The 24,872-nt window shown below is 40.7% G+C and overlaps 2 protein-coding genes across 3 annotated transcripts in view; both read right to left on the reverse strand.

Annotated features, from left to right (window-relative positions):
• Positions 1–315: 315 nt before the first annotated feature.
• On the reverse strand, positions 316–6,377 carry cacng5b (calcium channel, voltage-dependent, gamma subunit 5b). The gene is made up of 5 exons (XM_068718471.1): positions 6,182–6,377; positions 3,670–3,756; positions 3,031–3,171; positions 2,795–2,940; positions 316–1,943 (listed from the first exon to the last, which is right to left on the reverse strand). Exons 1-5 carry the CDS (start codon positions 6,375–6,377, stop codon positions 1,683–1,685), a joined length of 831 nt encoding a protein of 276 aa, XP_068574572.1. The 3' UTR covers positions 316–1,682.
• Positions 6,378–10,246: 3,869 nt separating this feature from the next.
• prkcab (protein kinase C, alpha, b) overlaps positions 10,247–24,872 on the reverse strand; it is a 92,637-nt gene continuing 78,011 nt past the window's right edge. Inside the window, exons 9-18 of one of the 2 annotated variants that reach the window (XM_068718469.1) lie at positions 24,226–24,255; positions 21,226–21,366; positions 20,887–21,060; positions 20,190–20,281; positions 19,725–19,787; positions 18,802–18,940; positions 16,704–16,784; positions 15,635–15,742; positions 14,554–14,694; positions 10,247–12,573 (exon numbers count right to left, since the gene is read on the reverse strand). In XM_068718469.1, the coding sequence (XP_068574570.1) occupies positions 12,409–12,573; positions 14,554–14,694; positions 15,635–15,742; positions 16,704–16,784; positions 18,802–18,940; positions 19,725–19,787; positions 20,190–20,281; positions 20,887–21,060; positions 21,226–21,366; positions 24,226–24,255 (1,134 nt within the window). In that variant the 3' untranslated portion in view covers positions 10,247–12,408. The remainder of the gene's footprint in view (positions 12,574–14,553; positions 14,695–15,634; positions 15,743–16,703; positions 16,785–18,801; positions 18,941–19,724; positions 19,788–20,189; positions 20,282–20,886; positions 21,061–21,225; positions 21,367–24,225; positions 24,256–24,872) is intronic. The other variant, XM_068718470.1, reaches the window with a different exon arrangement.

Below are 24,872 nucleotides of genomic sequence, written 5' to 3' on the forward strand. Positions count from 1 at the left end.
TACACCTTTACAGTTTTTTAAGACTTAATTCAAAACTATATAAATACAAAAAAAATTATTTTTGTATCACAACTTTATTCACAAACACCAAATAAATAGCTCTTTCCACGTGACAACTGCACATGGATGAGTCTTTGACATTTTCCTCTGTAGTATGCTGTTACTATAGACTATGAACACAAATACAATGTGTTTACTCTCAATACTCGTAAAAGTATCGGACACAGTTACTTTCTCTAACTCTCTCTTTCTCCAAAATTGGCCTCAACTGTTGTGCACGCCAAAGAGCAAACTTGAATCCTGCCCAAGCTCTGATTAAGTGATCTAATTGGTTACAGGTGTCTTCACAGGTGCATTCTGGGTGCAGGTGACTGATGAGAGTGTGGTATTTCAATGGCAGTGTTGAGCAAACAACACACACAGGCTTTTAGTTGTGAATGATGTGTCGAATGTAGATAACTGTGTATTTATTTGCCAAAAAACCTGTGTTTTAGAATATCAAACTTAGTGTAAAGCAAACAATGTGCTCATGGTTTAGCATACCTGTGCCACAAATAGTTCTACCAGCGTTCGTGTCTTAATATTTGCAAAAAACACTATATTCACAGAGTAACATTTGTGTTTAATACAAAAAAAATGGTATTGTCTTTGGATTTATACAATGAGATTATAAATGTAAACTCCATCTTGACCACCAACTCACTGGATCAACTGAAGATATAAAGTACTTGAATACTTACATTTGTTCTGTGTGACAGTAAATACTGTGGAGAATCTCACAAAGTGTTTTGTTTTGCCAGAGGAGCTGTAAACAAACTGTGACCGCTGAAGATAAAATGTCACTACAAAGAGACAAAGACACTGCCTCCCAGTGGATATATACTGTAATGTCCAACAGCTGCACATATATAAAAACCTCTAGAAAACAAATGAGAGAAATTAACATTTTCATCATGTCTTACTGTTATGTCAAGATGACATCGTCAATAAATAAGATGCAAAGCAACAACACTTTCAGCAGGCTGGATGCTTGTTGACAGGAGCGTGTGTCACCTGCTGTCTGATGGTTGTTACAGTGGTGATGGATTGTCCTTTTATTGCATCACACATGACAGTCTTTGCCTTTAGGAGAAACAGTTAGGTTGACCTAATGTTTGTTTTTTGCTGTGTGAAATGATACATGAATACTGCCATAGGACATGAACGTCCTAAAGCAGGAGCATTTATTTATTGCAGAATGAGGGAGGCAGAGATATCCACAAAAAGAAAACAGCGATGAGGCACTGCAGGGTAAAACACACCGATAACATACAGAACATTGTTTTTCCTCTTTAAGAGGAAGTTCAATAGGTAATCTAACATATACAAGATTTTAACTTTTTTTTAATAACACCATCACCGTGTATTGTTTTTCTTCCCAAAACCTTGCAGATTGTAGTTGCTGATATGACAATAAGCCTATCAGACCCTATAAACAGCCACAAGCGGCTTAGATGGAGATATTTCCAAAGTCCTTACACCACAGTCAGAGCTACACACATTTCTTTCTTCCTGAAAAAACAGCAAACTCACAGTTAAATATCTAAGTAGTGTCTTCTCCTTAAAAGACAACTCACGAGGCCCTGTGGCCCTATTAGATCCAGCGACCCTGTAGTGATCTCGAGGTGGCCCCTGCTGACCCCTCAGCAGGGCGAGGAGGAGACCTGATCATAGCCGGGGCATTTGAGGAGAGCAGGGTAGCTGGCGCTCATCTGGAGCGACGCTTCGCTCGAGATGTCGGAGGGACTTCGCCCACGCGACCAGACCTCCGGGTGAAGGAACTGGCCCGAGTGGTCGGAGCAGTTGCTGAGGCGAGGGCGGTAGAAACTCGGGTGGCGAGGCTGGTAGATCTGCTCCGCTGAGTAGCGCTTCATGAACAGGTAGACGGACATGACGCCTGCGCTCTATGCGTGTGCAGAAGGACACGTGCAAAAAAAAAAGAAAAGTGAACTGGTTTAAAATATATTTTAAAAAAGGACAATGAGCTCAGAAGTGCTTTCATATAAAAGAAACCAATTTACTAAATAAACAAGTCTCCACAGTACTTTAGATATTAAAATGTTATGCTATTTGCTTGTGATGGCTTAATTTTGGTCATTTTTAAAGTAATTGCTCAAAGTGTTATAATTTCTATACCTTACACCACTTTAATAATGAGTGGTAAGTATTTATATTAGTACTGATATTGAAACTACGTGTGTCAAATAAGTAACACGTTGTTGCAGTTTCTATCTGACCACTGGAGGGCAGTAAACCCTCATGATTCTTATAACACTCTCACTTCTGTCATCCATCTCCTCTAAGGTTACGTTTGCCTTGTCTCCAGTGAGTATTTAAATATAATCAACTTTGCCTCTGGTTTCAGAAACTTCACAGTCTGCCCTTGTGTGTTTCCCCTCTGTGTGATTGTCTTCCCCGCCCTGATTGTTTTCAGCTGTGTCTCGTTAACCTTGCTGTCACCTTTCTGTCGTTTTCATTATCTCCATTCTTTCATGGTGTATTTGGTCTTTGTGCTCCTCTTTGTCTTATCTGCTCCAGTGAGCGTTTCAGCCTGAAGTTCATAGTTTTTCTTCAACCAATCTTCAGTTATCTATCGTGTATCAAAGCCTGCCTACTAGTTACCACTTTTTTCTTTGTAAAAAGGTGTCCTGACTTTAGTGATGTCATGCCCTTGATTCATACGTTTGTTTTGTATTTCATGCCACGATCACATCAGTGCCAAACCTCTGTACAAGCCGTTTGTTCAGTCGCTCACCTCAGTGAGCAGGAAAGAGATGGCAGCGAATGCAAAGGACCAGCCGTACTTGTAAGTGAAAAAGGCCTCACTGCTCTTGGTCCTGTTGAGCATTTCATCATTTATACTGGAGATGTACAGCACCAGACCCACCACCAGAGCCAGACCTGAGAGACGGAAAACAAATCTGTGTTGGATAAAACCAAGAAGGGGAGGAGGACGGAAACATGACGAGAGGAGAGAGAAGATCAGTGTACCCGAGAGGATGAAGAAGATCCCGGATACAAACGCCAGGATGGAGCGGTGAGGCCGGACGTGGCCGATGTTGTTTAGGACGAAGCCGATGAACATGAAGAAGAGGCTGACCAGAGGGAACGGAGTGGCGGAGCGGATCATCTCTGAGGAGAGGACAAAAAGCTGCTGTTTAAACCCCCAAACAGATGGGAAAGGAGACGGAAAGATGCTCATAGACAGAGAAACCCGAGTGTATCAACGTGAAAGTAAGGGCTGTTCTGTTGGGAGGGAGGAGGAACAATCTATCTTGAAATAAAGATGTAATGTAAACACTTAATTATCGTCTGCTCTTTTGCCCGATTTTTTACAATAGCCATTATTACACTGACTTGCTGGAGTGGATTTATCCTTCTCTAAAGGTTTTACACTGAGCTGCCCTGAAGGACTTGAGAGGTGAATTGTCTGTGAAAATGTAATAAGTATTCTAGAGAGGAGCAACAACATGAGGGTTCTGGTGACTCAGACTCATCTGTCTGGCTGCGTTCAAGTGACTTCCAAGCACAATCTTATTACACAACTCTGTGCCATGAAAAGACCCCCAGCCTCCTTATGAGAACAAATTCAAGGGGGCACCTTGAGCTGTTTAGCCTGAAGTCACTCACTGAGCATGTTTACTGTGGACTCTGACGTCAGCTGGACGTTCATGGGCATGACGAAGGCCACGGTGAAGCAGCGTCCAGACTCTTCACCTGAAAGGGAAGGACACAAAAACCTTGAGACAAAGTTTAGGCGAATATGAGGAGACGTGAAAGTCACGAGGAGAGTTGTCCATCGTTCCTTTTTAAAGGCATCGCTGATGGACAAAGCAGACAGAGAAACAATAACTAAATGTCAACAACTGGCAGACAAGACATCGGTCATTCAAGGGCAGATAGGAACAAGAAGAGGCGACCGTGGCTCACTGGGTTAAGAGGGTCGTCTGGTTCGATCCTTGTCCTGTGTCAAAGTGTCCCTGAGCAAGACATTGAACCCCTAACTGCTTCCCGGGCGCCTGTCATGGGCAGCCCACTGCTCCCTATAGACAGGGATGGGTCAAATGCAGAGAAAAATGTCCCCTTCCGGGATGAATATAGTGTATAAAAAACTAGACAAAACTAGAAACAAAATTCAAGATGTCAACAAAATACACATACAAAAATAACACGTTTTATTTACTATGCATTAGAGGAAACCGTTCAGTATTTTGGAGATGACACTTATTTTCCTTCTTGAGTTAGATGAGATGATTGATACTGCTTTCTAATTTGCAACTGAAGCCAGTTGCAGGTTAGCGTAGCTTAGCATAAATACAGGAAACGGGGGGAAACAGCTAGCCTGGCTCTGTCTGAGGGTAAAAACGGTCTCTTATTACACATGTTATATCTCAACTGATTAATCTGTTTCCGAAAAAAAAGTGTAATAATGTAAATTTCTTGGTCGAGACCAGTAATTTCCTGGACTCTCCACGGGTTGCCTGGCAACACAACCCCCTGTAAAATGACATTTCACCCCCGACAAATCTGGCCTAATTTATTCGTATTACTTTCTGCATGTGAGCAAACATGGACAGCGTGGATCATGTAGATAGAAGATGTGGCCAATATTATTCATGATGTGCACAAAATAAGGTCATTTTTTTTCTCCAATATATTTTAATAATATATTTTTAAACATATCCCTAATGTGATTAAAGACATATCTACACACATGGATATATGCAGTGTTATACTTTGAGCTTTTGGTCTAACAGACCTTTATTATAGCACACAGGATTCAACGATGGACAGGCCGGTAAAAATAACTAACCTGTCCAATCATTGTAAGCAAAACCTGTGCACAACCTGAAGCTCCACCTCCTGGGAACGTCATCCTTTAAGTGCTGGATGGAGTACTGACAGGCCTACAAATGCAGCCACGCTTGCACAACACAGAAAGGGATGGAAAAACAATGAATGTAAAAAAAATATATACAATCGAGAAGCACGCTAAAGTAGTATCACACTATTTCCTCACATAGTAAATGGGGCTTTGTGGTGGATCAGGTTTTAGCCATCGTTAATCGGACATCCCCAGATCTATAAGAAACCAGGAGGTGAAGCGTCGACCACCAGGGTGTGCACAGGTGTGTTGCATACAATGATTGGACTGATTATTTCTACCCGCCTGTCACCCGTTGAATCCTGTATGGTCTGATGAACAAAGGCTTAACAGTGCATCGATGTGTGGATATCTCTTTTATCGACTTGGACTTTTTTTTTTACTTCCAGCACCTTAGCTGAGATTAAGCCGGGAGGAGACGTGGTCATCTTGCATCATTAACACTTCCTTGATGTAATATGTGTTTCCTGTATTTCTCTCCTTCAAACCTTGATGCCCTGTTTTCCTCAAATTTGTTGAAAACATTTCTTCTTTCTCTTAAGTGTGAGTTACATCACATCCTGTAAAGACAGCTACGCAGTTATTAGATCACGATCAGATGACATCTGTCTCTGAAGACTTGTGTGTGTGTGTGTGTGTGTGTGTGTGTGTGCGTGCGTGCGTGCGTGCGTGTGTGTGTGTAATGTTGCAGGACTAATTTTACACTGAATGCACCTTGTTTTACAGTGTGTGATTGGAAAAAAGGAAGAAATACAAACACACTTTCTATCTCTCTGTTGCACTTCTCTCTCACTCTGCCACCTGCACTCCACACTTACTCTTTCAGACACACACACACACACACACACACAGACACACACACACACACACACACACAGTAATTGTGAATATCATTCTGTGTGAATGTTAAAGCTGGCTGATGCAGTCCACCTGCACTCCACACTTACTCTTTCAGACACACACACACACACACACACACACACACACACACACACACACACACACACACACACACACACACAGTAATTGTGAATATCATTCTGTGTGAATGTTAAAGCTGGCTGATGCAGTGAGGATGTGTTGATGTGACAGGATCATCTCACTGCTGCTGCCATATTTAGACGCTGCACAGTACAAATGAATCCTTGAGTAAAGATCATTCCACTCTAAACGGCATTACATGTATCTGTGCCGCCACACTGATTAACACACGATTATCTGTCCAAGCACAGAAGCACAGATAACCACATCACTCACCGGCCAGGAAGCAGACCCTCCAGAGACCGGAGTGCAGCGAGGTCTTGATGTCAATGCTCTGGTTCAGAGGCATAATGACGCCCTCCTCCAGGTACAACCAGTAGTCGGTGCTGACCGCCACTCCCAACAGCCCCAGGCCGCTGATTGCAAAGACGCTGCTCAGCAATGTCAGGGCCTTCCTGCTGCACGCGCTCATGGTGACAGCGGGGGGAACTTCCAGCAGTGGTGGTTAAAATCCAAGAAAAGCCCAGGAAGCAATCTGGAGGAAGAGAAAGGGAAAGAGAAGAATTACAGGTAGAAATTTAAAGGAAGTTTGATGTGGAGACCCAGTGTGTGTTTGTAATCAAATAGATAAATACACAAGAACAGGCAAATACAGACAACATAAATGGATGCAATACAACCATGACATGTTGAAATAATCAAACAATTTTCCAAAACTTAGCTCATTATTATGAATTGTTGGATTGTTATAGAGTTTATTGCATTGTTTATTTTAATAATCATTTCACTGTTTCAATTTGATAGACAAATCATAGTCTCAATCAAAATAAACATTCACATACCTGACTCTGATTGTGATGGACAGTGGCATTATGAAATAAAACAGTATATTGTAAAAAATATTTTGTGAATTAAAAACAGACTGTAGGACGTTTTGAAATAAATCTGTGGAGGGAAATTCTATAAGCCTGCAATAATATTTCAGAAAAAATATCTGAGTTCCACATTTTGGGAAATAGATAAGAAGATTGATAACACTCCATGTTTGTTTGTTTGTTCAGCAAAGACAAAGTAATTCTCAGTTAAACAGAGACATCATCTCCCTGCTTCAATCATCTCTTGCTAAAACAAACAAATACACACACGTTGTGTAATACATGAGTACAATATAGCAGATGGACAGCTCTGCCCTGGATTTCACTAACAATTGGTCACCTTGTCCAGCTGCATATTTAGAGTCAGACCTGTAGACAGAGAGGATGAGGAGGGAGAAGCTTCATCTCTTTCTCCTGTCCACATGATATTTCTGCGTTCTTTCTCTGAGGTTTAGAAAGTCAAATCTGCAGCTTATGAAATGTCAAAGCAGCCGCGTACCTGGAGCAATCAATAACATCTTTGTCTGGTTGTTGTGCAGGTAGATTGAAATTGAAATCAATCCCAAAATGCTATTTTCTGATTAGGGTTTTGACTGCTTTGCAGACAGAATGTGCAACTTTCCACTTAAACTTAATCTTTGACTCATCCTCTTCCTCACTTTACATTTTTATAGTCACAATAAATTCTAATTCAGTCCATGCCACTGCTAACTCTGTCCAACTTGCCACAAAAGAATAACAAAGTGTGAGTCAACGATAAGCCTGTTTGAACCTCCACACTGAGGGACATTAAACGTGTTGCAGGCCTACTGCTGTGAATACAAATGCTCACATTATCTGAAACCCAAGACGGGGTTTTGACATTTTACAGCCATGAATTTTGACATTTTACAGCCATGAATCACTGCAGACTCCCTCGAAAAGGTTGGACATTCATAAAAGCATTCATAAGTCAGGAAGAGTGAGAATTTGCCAGCCTGATCACATAGTAAGACATCTACAGTGACAGGGTGATGATTTCATTTCCGTTCAGGACACATATATGAATGCTCTACAGTGACGGAGGCAGGACTCAGCTAGAGGACATACAGTCAGGTAGAGGCTAATTTTAATGGTTGCCTGAATTATGATAAACAATTTTGGGCCCTCACACACTTGAGTCTATCTCTGTTCAGTTTTACAACCACCAGCATTGAAGCTGCTAAAAGAAACCCTTTCAGTTGCTTTTGGAGGTCAGATATTATTCACATAAATCTTTCAATTTGCAAGGTCACCTCTCTTACTTTGAAGAGGCCTCTCATTCTTGTTTTCATATTCAATTCCCTCTTTATTGTCAGTCCTTATGTGCGGAACTATTCATTATTTTTACCTTTTTTGAGGAGACACTTGAGAGTTGAGAGCTGGCTAGACTCAACTCGGTGACTTGCGAAAACCTCTCAAACCTCTGGGCCACCAGGATGCTCTTCAGCAGCATTATTCCCTCTAAATACATTTGCTTTATTAATGTCCACAGTTGAATGAAAAGTATTTCATTTTATGTAGTCCTTGAAGTGTTCGCAAGTGTGCAGAGCTGCAGTTTATTTTTTTAAAAAGCCATCAAACGATTTATCAAGTCATTAATAATGTGCAAACACAGTGTGACTCGAAGGTGAAAAGCTGAGGCACCACATGACTGCAAAAATAGTAATCACGACTACAGAGCCTTGTCACATGCAGATCCTCTTATCAGATCTTAGTTATTTCACTGAATCAAAAACATTTAGGCTTTTCTCTTCACTAAAATGTATGTCAATGTGTCCAGGCTTCTCAATTCTTTAGAAAATGACCTTTCAATAAGTAAAAAGATGAATAGAAAAGAACAGAAATACTCACGCTTATTGTCCTTTATTCCCTCACATCAGGTGTCAATGATTTAACTGTCCTTGGTGCTTAAATATAATTTCCAACATCTGTCATTTGATCTTCCACAACCTTCTTGCAAATGATTCGGTTATATAGGTATTTTAGGAGGATTGTCATTGAAAATATTGAGTATAGTTTTCATGACAACATGTCAAAGTCAATCCTATGATGCTCCCTGTAGAGACTAACAGTGCATCCATGCGGTTGCACCATCTCTTGTAGCAGTCTCCGATATCCTATAGTTGTAGCCTATTATTCCAATAAAATACTACAATTGAAAGAAATATTAGCTGTAGCTCGATGCGTATAGCAGTACATATCAACAATAGTACAGGACAGGGAATTGTAACATTATAATAAAACTCAGAACAGCCATCAAACTTACCAGTGAATATGTGAAACACATCGTCCAGTCCAGTGTATTAGAGGAGTTTGAGAAAGTTAAAAAAATAAACGAGACCGCAGCATGCAAACACTCGCTCTTACCTGTTTTAATCTGTCTCAGCGTGGAGTTTCCTGCATTTGAAGCTGCATTAAATCCTACAGAAAAATACCGTCTTCTCTGTCATTAGCGACTTGATAGAAAATGATGCGTCTCTTTGACGATTTGGTCGCATATCCCTTCAGAAAACTGACAAGTGAAGCCACGAGACTCTTTGAGGAGCAAGATGATGCAGCGGTGCGTCAGTGCAACACTCTCCAACAGAGAGAGAGAGAGAGAGAGAGAGAGAGAGAGAGAGAGAGAGAGAGAGAGAGAGAGGCTCCACTGGCTGGATGAAAATACAGAGAGAGGGAGAGAGGGGGAGAGAGAGAGAGAGGGAGAGAGAGAGAGGGAGAGAGCGAGAGAGCGAGAGAGAGAGAGAGAGAGAGAGAGAGAATGCCTGAAGTGTTTCAGGACCAAGGACAGCTCCACTCAGCTCTGACAGGAAGTGTAAGCAAGTGTGCAGAGACAAGAAAATACAGGAAGTACCTGTAGGTCGAACATTCAAACTAAGCACTTTTATTATAGATCTGTGATCTTATCTGTGACAAGTTTTCGTGTGCTCGACTGTGAAAAAAATCTACTCTCAGTTTATTTGGCACACTTATGTGATCCAGTAACAATGCCATAAACCATAACTTCTGCCTTTATATAACAAGTACTGATTGACACTGTCATGGAGATTTTAATTGAAATTGTAATAGTTTGCATTAGATTGCTTAGGTATACCTATGAAAATGGCCAATGTGTTTGTCTATATTCTAATGTGGCATCTGTTGCTTTTGACAGTGTGATCTGTTCCCCCTGGGCCAAAGCCCGTGTTAAAAAGCACATGTTGAAACACATGTAAAGTGTTTCACACACTAAATTGCTGGATTTTCTTTTCTTCCACTCATGAAACGGCAAAAAAACAAAAGATAACCACATTGATATAGACATTAAATATTGAAGTGGAGCCCAATTTAAACCTCACTATCTTTAAAGAACAATAATATAGCCAGCAATGCACACATTAAAAGTGAAGCTGTCATGAAATTGATCTCTGACCCCCTTCCAAAATGAAACAGAGATGATTGATATTTTTCATACTTTATTTATACACAGTATCCATCATACCACACTGAACAGAGGAACAAGAAGAATCAGGTTAACAAAAGCAGGGGCAGTGAGAGAAGACACATACAAACATCCCTGTGGCTCTAACTGTAGTGGTGCTGTACCCTGACTGGCCTGACATGTGAATATCTCTGTCATGGGTCCAAAGTTTTTTTATTTTATTTTTTTCTCTTCCTCTCTTCGGATAAAGATTCTCAATGTGAGACATGTAAACATTCAGTTTTCTCTTGACCTTAAAAATCTCATTTGGTCCAGATGTGACAGCTGCAACATCAGCCTACGTGTCAAGTAACTAATGAAGGGGTTAAGAGTAAATTTGGCAGTTTTATGAAACATCATTGTTGTAGCATTGTGTGCCTCAGTAGTAGCCGCTCAAAAAATACCCCCAAAAAAACAGGACACACCTGGCTGGAAACAGAAATACTCAAAATTGGCACCAGTGAACAAAAAAGCCAACAGAAGCAGTTTACAGATATTTGTCTTGTTTATAATTCAGCTCTGTAGCCAAACAAGTGGGGCTACACGAGGAGACGATGAGTAGAAAAGCGCACGATGCCCATTGGTTTGTCTCATTCTGTGCAACAAAGTGGGAGAACTCCATGCTCCATGATCTCTGTACCATGCAGGGGTCTTTCGCATGCTTGGATCAGGCCTCGCCTCGCGCATGCAGACAATATATACGCAGGGAAAGAAAAGACATAATTCAGCCACGAGGGCTCCAAAATCCTCCGACTGTACCGTTACTGGGTTTTGAATTTGTTACAGAAGGAGTCGGCCCAGAGACGACCAAGGCAAGAGGGCATTCAACCATTTCACGCACTGTAGGTGCTGCATATTCGCCATGACACTGAGTAGTAGAAAACAATGGATAAATAGTGGAAATACATATAACAAGGTTTGCTGATACCAAAGCTACCAAAGATTCAGCCAAACGTTTTATATATATATATGTATATATATACTGTTGTTAGGGGTAATCTAAACATAGAAAGGTTCAAACTGTCTACGGTAGTAAAAGCACATTCAGTTTGTTGTATAAAATCTGCAAGTAACCTCTCTTTTTGCAACATCTCTTTGAAATATATTTACAAAAAAAGGTTGACATATAATAGAGGGGTCTCTCTGGACATAAAAGTTGAGTTAAGCGGAACATAAAACAGGAACAAAACTTTATTTCCTTAAACAATTCAAAACGTTTTCTTTAGAATAAGACTATTCAAAACATACAACAATTATATATTAACATTGTTTATATCGTAATACTAAACTTTACAATGATACCAGACGTGTACTGCATCCTAGAGTCTACTGATCATACAGAGTCAGAAAAATAAGCATGCAACAGAGATCTGCTTTGTGCATATGGAAATAGCATGTTTGTACTTAAAAACACTGTCTATTTGATCCACAGTTTTCTGACCCTATAAACTGAACTCCACTGCGTTGACAAGGCTGCGACAGCTTGTAACTGTGAGCATGATGTGCTTCTGTTTCTCTGTGTTGAGTTAGATAAACTGTAGCTCCACGTCCTACAAAACAACACATAGAAACGGCCCCTGTGTAGGGGTTTGAGTGTGTTGGGAAGGCCAGAGGAGGGAAAAAAAACAATACAAAAACTGCAATAGAATCTTTTTTTTCTTTTTCTACTTTGGCACTCATGTAACAGTATACTACTGCTTTCTTTTTAGTATATAAATATAAAATACACGTGTAGCGATTCAGAAGTAGATAAAGCCGGACAAGAGCAGAAAAACACGTTCCGTTCTTGTCGTGCATTGCAGCTTGTTGCGTAGTACGATGGGGAACATGAGAAAGGAAAAGATCTTGCATCTTTAATACCTAATAACAAAGTAACTGATAGACACATTCATACACAAGAAAAATAAAAGGCTGCAGGTTTGGATAAACACAGATAAATAAAGAATATGAGACGTTAGGGGGAAAAATTATGCAAAAATATCAGTGCCATGTCCTTTTTCTTTAACACTGCTCCCTTAACTTCTGTGCACAGATACTGATAACTAGTAGACAGAACACTGTTGAGGATGGTCTGAGTCTTTTGCCAGCGGGTTCGTTTGTCGGAGTTTGGAAGGATCCTGTAATCAGCGACAGTCCGTGTGTTTCTCCGCTCATACAACGCTGTGCAGGGATGGATGGATGAACTGAGGGTTCATGTAGGAGAACCCTGCGAACTCGCTCTGGTCGATGTTGGCGATGACTAGCTGGTCGGGAGGGGTCAGCACGGGCTGTGTACGTGTGAAAAACTTGTCGAAGTTTTCTGCTCCTTTGCCGCACTGAAAAAGATTAAAAGAATGTCAGAGGTGGACCTTTATTTGGACCTCTGCACCGTCAAAGAACTACAAAAGGCAGCAACTAAATTGTGGACATTTCCTCATGAGTCTTTTAATAGAAACCTTCCCAACGGTCCCAGAGGGAAGGTGGTGCAGGAAAAAAATCGAAGCCCGATGTGTAGCCGGGCAGAAGTTATAATTAGATTAGGAGCTAACCCTAAGCATCCACAGTGGAGGTCATCAGTGTGCAGCTCCGCCCGAGGCTGTCGTGTGTCTCTGGCTGAATATATACATGCATATTGCCGTGTGTCATGCACAGTTTCAGCACAGTCACGACACTATTACAAGAAAGCGAGACAAAAGCCTTTAGATTGAGTAATGTGCAGCAAAAGCAAATCTGTGGTTTACAGTGGATTTCAGCGCCTGCTGTTTGCAGCACATTTTCTTCGGAGACGGATCAGCATATTAGGCATTTTCTGTAATATCACAGAAGCCATAAAGCCAAAGATAGATCTTTTGTTTGCTAGTCCCTTCAGGCCAATTAATGACGCCGTGTATGAGCTCACAACTGTGATACGCCCCACAAAGCCACCCTGAATGGATGGATCCACTTATAGCAATGTTTCCCCCCCCCCCCCCCCCCCCCCCCCCCCCCCCCTCTGTGAATGGAGACAGATACATCCGCTGTGTAACCCTGCATTTATTGTGGGCCTTGTGTGGAAGCAAAGGGAACTCTGCTCTTAGAGAGCTATTTATAATCCTCGGTGGCAGCATGTGTGTTTGCTTCGGGCGCTGTGGGCAGCGAGGGGATGGGGGACGCCAGGGTCAACAATCTGAAAACAGAGTGTTGTGTGGTGACAGGAGGAGGCTCAGGTGTCAGAGACAGAGGGGCTGGCGTCTGCAGCTGGGGTCAGCCTCGAGCTCTGATGGGTGCATAAAACCACCACACTGGGTGAAGATGAAGATGAATATTACACACCTCATTCATGCATACACACTTAAAGGCTCACTGAGGAAGTATTTCAATTCTTCCACAGTGATGCATTCAAGAGCGACACAGATCGACATTTTTCTGGTGATTTGCCATTTTTTAGCATCACAGGAAGTGCAAGAAAACTAAACAGGTTTTAACAAATAAATCCGATAAGTTGTGGTCTTTGACCGGTCTTGAAGTAAAGTCTTCTTTATCTGAGAGCGAGACAAGATGGAGTAAAAACAATCGATTCCGAGACGAGACCTTTAAAAACACTCAAACACACCACTGGATGTTTTGTGGTCATTGTGTTATACGTGTTAATTAGCTTCTGTCGTCATCCATCATCTCTTTCTGTGTCTGTTTTTCTTTGAACTTATATGTCATTTCTACCTCTTGGCTGAGGTAGAAATGCTTTTAAGGTTGAGCTGAAAGTTGATGAAAACAATCTATTGAATAAATTATCATGTTTGAGACCTGCCTTCTCAACTCATTCTGATGAAAGAAACTTACAGATATGTGTTGCCAGATTTAATTAATGAAAGTAATACCATACTAAGTTGAAAGCAAGAAAGAAATGCCATGAATTAACATGAACGACAACGGGTGCTCTTTTGATCAAACGATCTTGCTGTCCAATAATCTTGTTGCCTAAATGTCAGCTTCACATGCTCATATGTGCACTGGAACAGTTTCCGTGTTTGATGTAATCATTCCTTCTTTTTGCACTGGCCCTGAAGAGATGTAAGATTATTTTAATCAAAGGGAAGTGATTATGATGCTTTAATCACATGAGAAAAGCAAACATTTGCAGGATTCTTTATGGCAATATTATATTTTTATATGATGTTTGCATCAATTTCATTTGCTGGATTAGCCAAGAATAGACATTACAGTTTCTCAACTGATTTTTCTACAAAATGTATAATATAATATCATAGTACATATCAACATTATATCCCATTTATACCACAGCTGACTGACTCTGTCTCACACACACACACACTCACCACTTTGGGTTTAAATGGCGGCTGTATCTCTCTGTTAGCCAGGCGCTCCCAGTCGATGCGTCTGAAGAAGGCCTGCTCCCTGATGTCCCTCTCCCCCTCTGAGCCACAGCCGAGACGCTTTGACGGGTGCTTGGTCATCAGCTGGCGACAAACACAAGAGGAGCGATTAGAAGGTGTGACAGAGGCAGTTAGCTGCTCGAGGAGAAAGTGAAGCTGGCAATCCACTTTTTTTTCTTCTTCTCCAGCAACATTCTGCAGAGCCGGACTGACACTCTACTGTTTTTACTCATCCAGCTTCAAAACAGTGGCAGGAAATTACTCTGCCTTTTCATGGCTCGATTCCTGATTCATTTTGACCGTGAATCAATTTTTTTGCAAATGAGATGTGAAGCAAATAATAAGGGTGAGGATTATCTCCTTTGTCACCGGCTCTGAGACGATGAATGATATTTCTGGTGGCGGCATGCAGCTACAGGTTGTACAATCCTAATAAATGAAGGCGGGGTGCGTTATTAAAAGACTTAATCAGATTGTGCCTGAATCTAAATTGAATCTTCTCTGCAGTGTAAATGGACTTTGAAACCTCATTTCCTTGTTGGTAAATAATAATGACAACCATGATGCCGCTTCCCTGTGTCGCATAAAGTGATGTCCAGGTACTGTATGAGGCGAGCAGGTGCCTGCTTATTAAAGGACCATTTTTGAAAGCCCCGGAAAGTTTGTGACTTGACTTTACCGACTGTGTTGAGAGAGCAACTTGTAAAATGAACAACGGTGAAAAAAATGGGAACTGTAGGTATTTTGTTTGTGTGAAACATCGTTACTCAGCAAGTGCAACAATATATGGATGCGTGTGTTGCCTTCTGATGGTATGAATGGTATAAGAATCAACTTCAATCAACAGTATCACGGCATGAAAGTCAGCTGTCAAACAGCAAACTTTTATATTTCAAATCTCTTCCAGATTTTAATTCCACAACAGCATTTAAAGGAAAGCAATTGCTTCCTGGAATGTAAAGAAATCTATGATTTGATTTCTTTACTTTCTAAAACACTGCTAGTCCCTTTAAACAGCACTTACTCCCTTGCAGATGGACACAGCTTCTTTAGACATGGACTTGGGGTAGGACACGTTGTGCTCCATGATGGACTGGAAGAGCTCATCTTCATCTTCTCCATCAAACGGCGGCTGAGGAGAAAAACCAACACAGTGTCACAGCGTGAGGGTTGTTCTGTGAAGATACTGAGGCGACAAGATCAGCATGTGAAGGCGTCACAGGTGTTTGTAACACCGCTGTCTTGTTCTCATAGATGTTTCAGTCAGTGGTCCCGTGCTGTTCACGGTGCTATACGTATAGTAAATTCAAAAATGTAAGTCAAAACAATATCTAGTTCTCTGTAGGTATTACACTTGCAGCTTATCTGTGTGAGTGTTTCTGTGTGTGATTCCTCTTCTGTCAGAAAAATACATCTTCTTCTAAACTGTTGCCTGGAAACTGGAAATCTGTACTCTTCCTGTAAGTGTCTCAATATTTCATTGGTCAATCAGGAAGATAACTTTTTTTGTAGTTTCTTATCACAAAGATACAGGTTGTCAAGAGCCGGTTGTACGCAAGTGTCATGATAATAATTCACAGTTTTACTAAAATATTGCTTTCCTTTTATGGACTAATTGATTAATGAATGTTTTTCTTTCTTCACCTTACATTTAAATTTAGCAGAAGAAAAACATCCCTGTGTTATTGAACGTTTTTTTTTTGAGATTGTGACATTATTATAAATATTTCTATTCTAGAAAAATCTCGCTTATACCATAAACCTATAAACAGGAGGACTGAAAACAATATTTTTTATTGTTTAATCTGTTTATGTATATTAATTGTGTAACCATTTAGTAAACACAACTTTTGAAAATATCAACTTCAGAGACAGAGATTCTCAGAGCTCAAGATGACGTCTTTAAATTGCTTGTTTTGTCTGATAAAAGTTAAATCGTCTCATTTGAAGTGATGGAACGAGTGAATGTTGTGTTTTTGCTTGATAAATTACTTTATGGATATATATACCACTAAATGTATAGTCGTAATTGAATGACGATACAAAAAAACTAAACTTAAAGACCACAACTGATGCAGTAAAAAAAACATTACCTGTCCTGCCAGCATCTCATACAGAAGAACTCCATAGGCCCACCAGTCCACTGATTTTGCATAAGGCTGGTATGCTATAATCTGACAGAGACAAAAAAGGAAAAGATGAATAACTATGTGCACACACTACCCCATCAGATGAGTGAGGCTATGAACATGCTCAGTGATAAAAAAGGTGGTTTTGTTTCTGCTGCCAAGTGTCACATAGAACCCCAGACAGCAACAGTAAAGATATCAAGAGAGACTGTGACGGCAGCACTGTAAAGTAGCATTTCTATCACCTAAACTCGAACCAGTCAACCGTACAGTCAACTATTCTGAGCTGCCATAACAAAAGCGTTTTCTCCTACCATCCAATTTGCCGTCCTACACCTCCCTCCCACACACAGTCTACACACAGACACAGTCACACTATAATAATCATGCAGACGTAAAGAGCTAAATCACAGCTGCACTCGCCTTTAACAGAGACAAAATGCAAATGTATCCAGTTCGCAATGTTGCAATTTACCCAACCACGATATATATTTATGTCTCGCTCCTGTTGTCTGATCAATCAGAAAATACTGCGATAGGTTTATAACCTGTAAAGTCTATTTCTTGGTTATACGTTGCCTGGAAAGATATTTGAATAAACAGCACAGATTTCATTAAAACATCTTCAATATCAAGTGAAAAAAAAATCTTATTGAGCTGTCTCAGGAGTAAGAGCTTCCCTCACCACCCACCTGTGAGACAATGTGCTCCCTCATGAGTTAGTTCATAAATATGGGGGGGGGGGGTAGATATACACATATCATATAACCAGACAGACAAGCAAACATCTTATTACTCTAAATGAACCATCTCTTTACTTCGTGTAAATAAAGACTGTCATTAGTTATTATTTCGGCTCTTTTATTGAGAATTCACTATTACTGAGAATACTATTTACCGTACAGTTACCATATATTCAGCTACAGTATGTTAAGTGCAAAATAAACTGTGGTTAAAATACACTACACAAAAGCTACGATGCCTGTGTGTTTCATACCAAGATGTTTATTGTTTATCTGTGCATCAACCCCTCTCTTTCTAGTCAACATCACTGGGGTTTAATTCTATTGAAAACTTGAATCCCCACACATATGAACTGTTTTTCCACCACATTAACTTTCTCTTGTATTTTTGTCATAACATGATTGCTGTTCCTTCCAGCAATGGGCTTATGATACTGCCTTGACGAGTAATATTTTTCTTTCCTACATGTGACGTCAGTGCTGTTGGCCTATTGTTCACTGGACTTGATGGGTCTTTCCCTGGTTTCTTCCCACTTCCCATACTTTATTGTAATATCTTAGGAGCTTCATAGATGATAAAAACTCCTAGTTATTTTAACTTTACATAAAAGCTTTTATCCTTTCCAGGAGATATTAGTCCTGATCTTCCAAAGTAAGTGGAGCATCCATTGTACTGCTAGTGTCGTCTCCTCTCTTAAGAGTACCAGGAGCTGCCTTGGTCATACTCTTCCTCTCTTGGCCTCCTCAGTCAAGTTATCTGAACTATGGATTTGAGTGAGTGCCCTCACTATCATCTCTGTCTTCTCTTCATCAGACATCACTGCTTCATCCCCAATCTTCCCTTCTGATTCCTCTCCCACAGGTGTTGACCTACCACTTTTACTACAAAAGGTCTTCCAGCTTTGCTTTCTTACATATCATTTTCCTAACCTTTGGCTGTGTTTGCTTGTATTTTATTAAATTCTGAAAATGATGAGTTCTTCTTAATGTCCTGGGAGCTTTATTCCTTTTCATTCTCTACTTTACTAAACTCATCTGTCCACCAGCGAACCACCTAGTGCTTCATTCTTCCTTTACTTCTAGAAGTTGACCGGTTAGCCCCTTCAAGTAATGTTGATAGACCTCGCTAACTGCCCGTTTGCTCCAACACCAGGAGAATATGATTGACACACCTGACGTGCGTAGTTACTCCACTCAATTGGATAATATCTGTTCGGGGGAGGGGCTTAGCGACTGGTCAGTTACCTACAATTCAAATCCATAATATATTAGACAAGAAAGCCTAAAATGAATAAACAGTGCTGTCCTCTCATTCTCACCTCTGGGGCGATGTAGTCCGGGGTCCCACAGAAAGTGCGCGTGGACATGCCATCATACATGTTCTCCTTACACATGCCAAAGTCAGCGATTTTGATGTGGCCCTCAGAGTCCAGCATCACGTTGTCGAGCTTCAGATCCCTGCAGCAGAGACAGGTAGCGAGCATTTGTTTACATGCATCTGGATTTGTGACCACTTTGATTCTTGTTGTGTGTCGGAGCAGATAAAAGTGCTGCTCTGCACCACCGCCACCTCTCTGAGCAGTTTATCTTTCTGCAGCACACACCACACGCCAGGTAACAAACAATCATTTCTCGGCCTGAAATCATTTTCTTTCCCTTTGTGCTTTTTCATCTGTCTGTGCTTGTGTTTCATGTCTCAAGTCTTCATTTTCATTGCCTCCTCATTCCCAACTTCTGTCACAAAGTAGTGTCAGGATGCCAAACACATGCAGAATGGATGTGAGTCCTCAGCTGAAGTACTGACGAGGAACAGGGTGACCTTAGTCTGTGTGAGATATTTTCTTAATTTCTCTTCTTTCTGTCTTGTCTGGTATCTCCGGATCATCTTGTCCTTTGTCTGCTTTACCCATCAGTCTCTCTGTCCAAGTCCTCGTCTTAACTTCTTTACCATGTCTTACTTCAATTCCCCGTATCTTCAGCTTTAGCTTGTCTCCCATGTTTTATTACACCGTCTCAAAATAGTTTCCTGTGTTTTACTTCATTTTTTTTTTTTTGCTCTCTTTCTTCAATGTATCACAACTCTGCTCCTTTCAACATGAAGACAGCCTTTTTCCTTAATCTTTTCCTCTGATGTGACATATTAAAACCCTGTAAGTGTTTAGTTTTCCATGCAGCAATGAATGAATTTGAGGTGAATGTGGTGCGTCATTACATAAAACTGGTTTCTCTCTGACTCACCCACCTGTAGATGATTCCCTTTCGGTGCAAGAAAAACAAACCGACAGCAATCTCTGCAGCATAAAACCTGCAAAATTGAAAAAAAGAAAATGAATACACATCTTTATGAAAATAGTTTGTAAGGAAAGTGATTCTGAATACAAAAAAGCAATACACAAGAATCCCTTGCCCTTAGTTATAAATATTAATGTGTATTGCTGCGGCCTGGTGGTCTGACCATGAACGTTGTCATTTCCCATCTCTCTACTATAACTATCTAACAAAAGCATGAAAAAAACACATTTGCACACAAAATACGAGACGTTTAGCGCTTAGATGTCATTGTAGTAGAGTATAGATGACAGTAGAGTAGTGCTGTTTCACTAGCTTTAGCACTTACTCTCGGTGGGTGTAAACCACTTTATCTGCCACGTAAATATCTTAATTATTGTAAAAACAGGTGCTTGTGGATAAACTAGAGTGTGCTTACACTGCCTGTGGCTCCTTGAATTTTCCCATACGTTGGATATGATACATAAGGTCTCCCCCGTTGATGTACTCCATAACAAAGTACAGCCGATCCTAGATTTTTCAAAAAGAATGGATGTTATTGCCCAAAGAGCAGCTCTTATTGGATGGTTCACAAAGAGAAATACAGTATGTGCACACTAAAACCAGCACTGCATTAGACAGAATTATGTTTAGAAAAAAAACTTATATATATATATATATATATATATATATATATATAATGTATCTGAACACCGCCTCCAGATGAATGAATGCCTGACATGATCTATTCATTCAGGCTGCAGTCTCCTCATATACCTGTATTATAAGTCAGCCAGCTTTGATCAGTAAATGTTTTTTTTATTAAAGACCCCTTGAGTCACCCTGTCTACGCACAAAGTTGACGTCATACTGGAGACTTCGTATTCAAGGGCGGCCTCAGCTCAGTATCAGTTTTCTCTGCAGGGGCACCGGTAAGAGAGTGTGAATAAATGTAAGTAGGAAAAGGCAAATACAGCTGTGGACAAACATTTGGTTTAAAATGTCAGAGAGAGGGAGACGGCTGTGGAAGGACTGGTGAGGGAATTTAATTAAATTAAAGTGATATGTTAATGTGTGTCTGTGCAGGAAGTACGTATTCAAAAGTAACCATGACTTTGGCTGAAGTTTTCACACACCACAGTCTGGAAGCAGGAGTGGAGCAGCGTGAGGAAGGGCGGTTTGTCTCTCTGGGCCAAGACCCTCTTCTCCACCATCGTACATTCAACGTCGTCATCCTGGATCACAACGTCTTTCTTCAGGATCTTGATGGCGTACAGCTCCTCTGTCGACTTCATCTCTGCCAGCATCACCTGCGGTTGATGAAGACACCACGGGTCAAATGTCACAATGAAACTAAGAGATTATGAACTTTCAAACAGCAAACAAATGCAGACTATCAGGCGTTCTTCTGTCATTTATAAAGCGCTGTAATGATCATTTAGTCTTCATATTACGTCTGCAGTCTCGGCTCCCACCTTGCCAAAGCTGCCCTTCCCTAGCAGGGCCAGGAAGTTGAAGTCGCTCAGTCGGATTCGGTCCATGTTACTTGAGGGCAGGCTGAACCGCCGGTGGTCTGACGGGGTGATCACTTTCTTACCGTGGCCCAGCTTGGCTTTCTGTGGTGTGCAAAGTTGAAAATGGAATTAAAGTAAACAGTATATTCATTATCTATATGTGATTTTATCTACCCGGTTTGTTTAGCATTAACAAATAAAGCAAATATTAATGAAAATAATTAGGAGTGGACATGGAGCACTTAGTCAGTTGTCATCCTGGTGTCTAACAGCTCGTCTGGAGTCAGATATTCACATCTGGCTTTTACAGAGAGCAGATCACAGACTGCCACACGAAGCAGGACTTCATCAGCGGTTGCTTCATTTTTCTCAGTAGGAAGTAAGCGTGCTCGTTGGCTATTAATCAGAGTAGGATTGTGGGTCGTTCTGCTGCTTAACTCGAGATCATACAAACTGAAAACACATCAACAAATAGTAACGTAATAAACACAAAAGCATTTTTAAATGTAGTAAAAATATCTCTCAAATTGGGGGGGAAATGCAAGAACCCAAAAATCACATAAATTAGTGTAACTAAATTATATTTATTGCATCATTAATTACAAATAAAAATGTAAAATGTAGTATAACAGGATGTAGCATTATTGACGTTACGTGATCTTTTATATTTAAATCCCATTCACAATATTTTTACTATATTTTGCATGCTGGCCCATTACTTTATATTCTAATACATGATGATACATCTTGTAATTGTTTAGCAGTTATTATGTTCTCATTTGCTACAAGGTGCCATGTTACATTCTATTCAACTCAGAATCAAATCAAGCATCTCTACTCTTTTTCTATTTCTATGTTGAGAGAACGTAGTGCTCTGTTTATTTCCCGCTGACATGCCAGACATCCTCACAGATAATCAGCAGGATGGGCGGTAAGCAGGGGGTGCCAGCGTTGCAAAGGTTTCCTGATGTTATAATGACTGCCCTGCCAGGCGTCTTTGAACAAAAAGGGCAATCAGGACTCTGCCAGCTCCCATCATGGCTGCTTTTTGTTGTCTGTTTCTGTCAGATAGAGAAAACAGGCAACCGATGGGTGCACACAGAGGCGGCTGCCACACCAACCATCTCTACTCTTAACTCAATGTTGTAACATGCTCAAAATAATAATTACCACATGTTTGACTCAGGTTAAGTGGCTCTACATGTGCACCAGGTTAATTAAGAGCAGGATAATGTAAACATTAACAAGGTGTGTCAGTTGTAGTTACAGAAGAGAGACTGTGGGGGAGAGCTTTCATTTGACCCACCCTGCTTCCAGGTGCAGTAATTCATTTCAGTTAATTAATTTCACCTGGCAGCACAGAGTCCCAGAGGAGACGCGTGTGCATAAAGCAGGCAGGACTCTGAGGTCTGACGAGCAGAGAGGGAACTTCTGCCCCTCACAGGTTTGTAGCCGGCTTTCTAAAGACACACTTTTAGAACTAATAGATTTACATAATGTCAACATAATGGTACAGTGATGGGGATACAAATATGACTTGATGATGATTTTCAAATGTCATTGATTGATAGTTTGTTGTGGCTTTCTTCATCATGGCTATGGTTTATGATATAAAATGGTGGTTTCTAACCCAACCCCCCCAAAAATTTTACTAATTTTCTTTAATTATTACTTATTTGAGCAAAATACTCTTCAGGCATTGAAAACCCTTCAAAGGAAAATACTTTTGGGTTTTACTGCTGTCTGCATTTTTAGGGATCACAACCCCAAAAAGCCAGTTACCTTCTGACATAAACACTACTTGAGCGCTGCTGGAAGAGTTCAACGGATATTTTTGTGCTTGTCAACACTACACAGGAAAGTTTTTACATATCTAGCACAAATTTGAATAATGTATGATGCTGTGCTTAATTTGATTACTGTAACTTGCAGTAGTTGTTCTCGTCATCCTTACCATCTACTGGTAATTCTTTAAAACACAGAACATTTACACAAACTGTACACACCTAACATTTCACATCATGAACAATTCCTGAAAGAACAACACATCAACTTTTGTCAACACAACAAAAAGTTTGAATAGTTATGTCAGAGTGGCCACACAAAGTTTAATCAAACACAGAGTGCAGCCACACAACAGTCATATAATATAACACTGCCATCGTGTGGAGGGATTTGGCATGCACACCAAGAACAGCAAGAACCTGCCTGTGTGTGTGGTTTCATTCACACATTTACAGTGCACAAGTGTCCAACCATGCTTCCTGCCTTCTATAGTCCAGACCAAAGGCGGACTAGTAGAGGGAGGACTGTGGACCACACTCTCAGCCAAGGAGGAGTGGGTGTTAATGCTCTCTTGGCCAATGACAGCACACTGAAAGTGGTAAAGATGACGACACCAACAGAGGCCCGAGTGGTGCACAAATTTACTAACAACAATGCTGTGTGGTGTTTGGGTGTAGGGTAGGGAGCAGGTATGTAAAAGCTGTTGTATGTAGCACTTTCATTAAAATTATTTATTAATAGTGAAACCTTAGCTGTTTTGTTTTATTTCTAGCTGGAGGAACACCAGCTGTTTTCCTGTTTGCGCTGTAAAGCCAAAAGCAACTGCTGCAAATCTTTGCTGATGCTGACCTTTGCAGCAGAAGCTGTTTCAAAATCCTCTAAATGTGACTGAAATATTGAAATATTCCTTTGTATTCAAATGATAAGCAGCCCCCTTTAATTGCATGTTTAGATGTGTTATTAAGCGTGAGATGGAAAGGAGGAGAGAGTTGGTGTGAGAGGAGTTGGAGAAATGTGTGTACAACAGCAATCTGGTTCAACTTTATGCCATTGAGAGCTTTTGTTAGTAAATCAGATTAATTTGTGGAAGCCCAGCAGAGATCCACAAACAATCCCAACACGGTAAGTAAAGTGAGTGTGATGCAGAAATAGAGACGGAGCAGGCAGAAGAGCTACCTTGAGATAGTGGATATTTAACTGGCAGGCCTAGAAGAAAGAAGAAACTCACTTATTAGTGCAGTCAAAGATTAGCTTGTGTGTGCTGGGAAAAGAAAGTGACAGAACATAAATGTGGACAGATTTGATGAGTCATTATTTTTTATCTCATTTATCAATTAACAATAAAACGATCACAGCCATCACTAGGAAACAGAGTGCATCCTTTTCTGTCACATCTGGCCGCATGTCTGCATCTCGACCCAGTTTCCACAGCAACTGCACAGTTGTGTGAAGACGCTATCGCCTCGGAGGAAAGTCAAGGTCAGCGTTGCACATTATGGAGAGAAACGGAAAATTAAAAACAAGGAGACTCGGCGTCTTGAGGACTGCTTTAAGGAGATGACATTTACGCTCACTCGGAGCTGGACTTTAATGAAACCGCCCTCGCTCATTTGAAACCCATACGTCTTTGCTCTTGTTTATATTGCAGTGATTAATATATCAGCCAGCTTCTATACTGCATGATAGTGACATGGACATGAAGAGGTTGTCAGTTTTATTTAAAGCACTGTTGTATTTATGTGTTGCTATAACAGAAACCTCACTGCAGTAAACTGACCGGTCACTAGAGAGCAAGAGTTAGCTGCACTGAATGTTTCCTTAGA

Source organism: Cebidichthys violaceus, unplaced genomic scaffold, assembly GCF_023349555.1.
Source record: "Cebidichthys violaceus isolate CVI_PGR_0920_01 unplaced genomic scaffold, fCebVio1.0.p SCAF_23, whole genome shotgun sequence".
Lineage (NCBI taxonomy): Eukaryota > Metazoa > Chordata > Actinopteri > Perciformes > Stichaeidae > Cebidichthys > Cebidichthys violaceus.

Coding starts and splice junctions, on each gene's coding strand:
- cacng5b (XM_068718471.1), bottom strand. CDS start 6,377: ATGAGCGCGTGCAGCAGGAAGGCCCTGACATTGCTGAGCAGCGTCTTT. Junction 3,172..3,669: donor GTCCACAGTAAACATGCTCA/GTGAGTGACTTC, acceptor TCCTCTCCTCAG/AGATGATCCGCTCCGCCACT. Junction 1,944..2,794: donor TCTCTTTCCTGCTCACTGAG/GTGAGCGACTGA, acceptor GCACACGCATAG/AGCGCAGGCGTCATGTCCGT.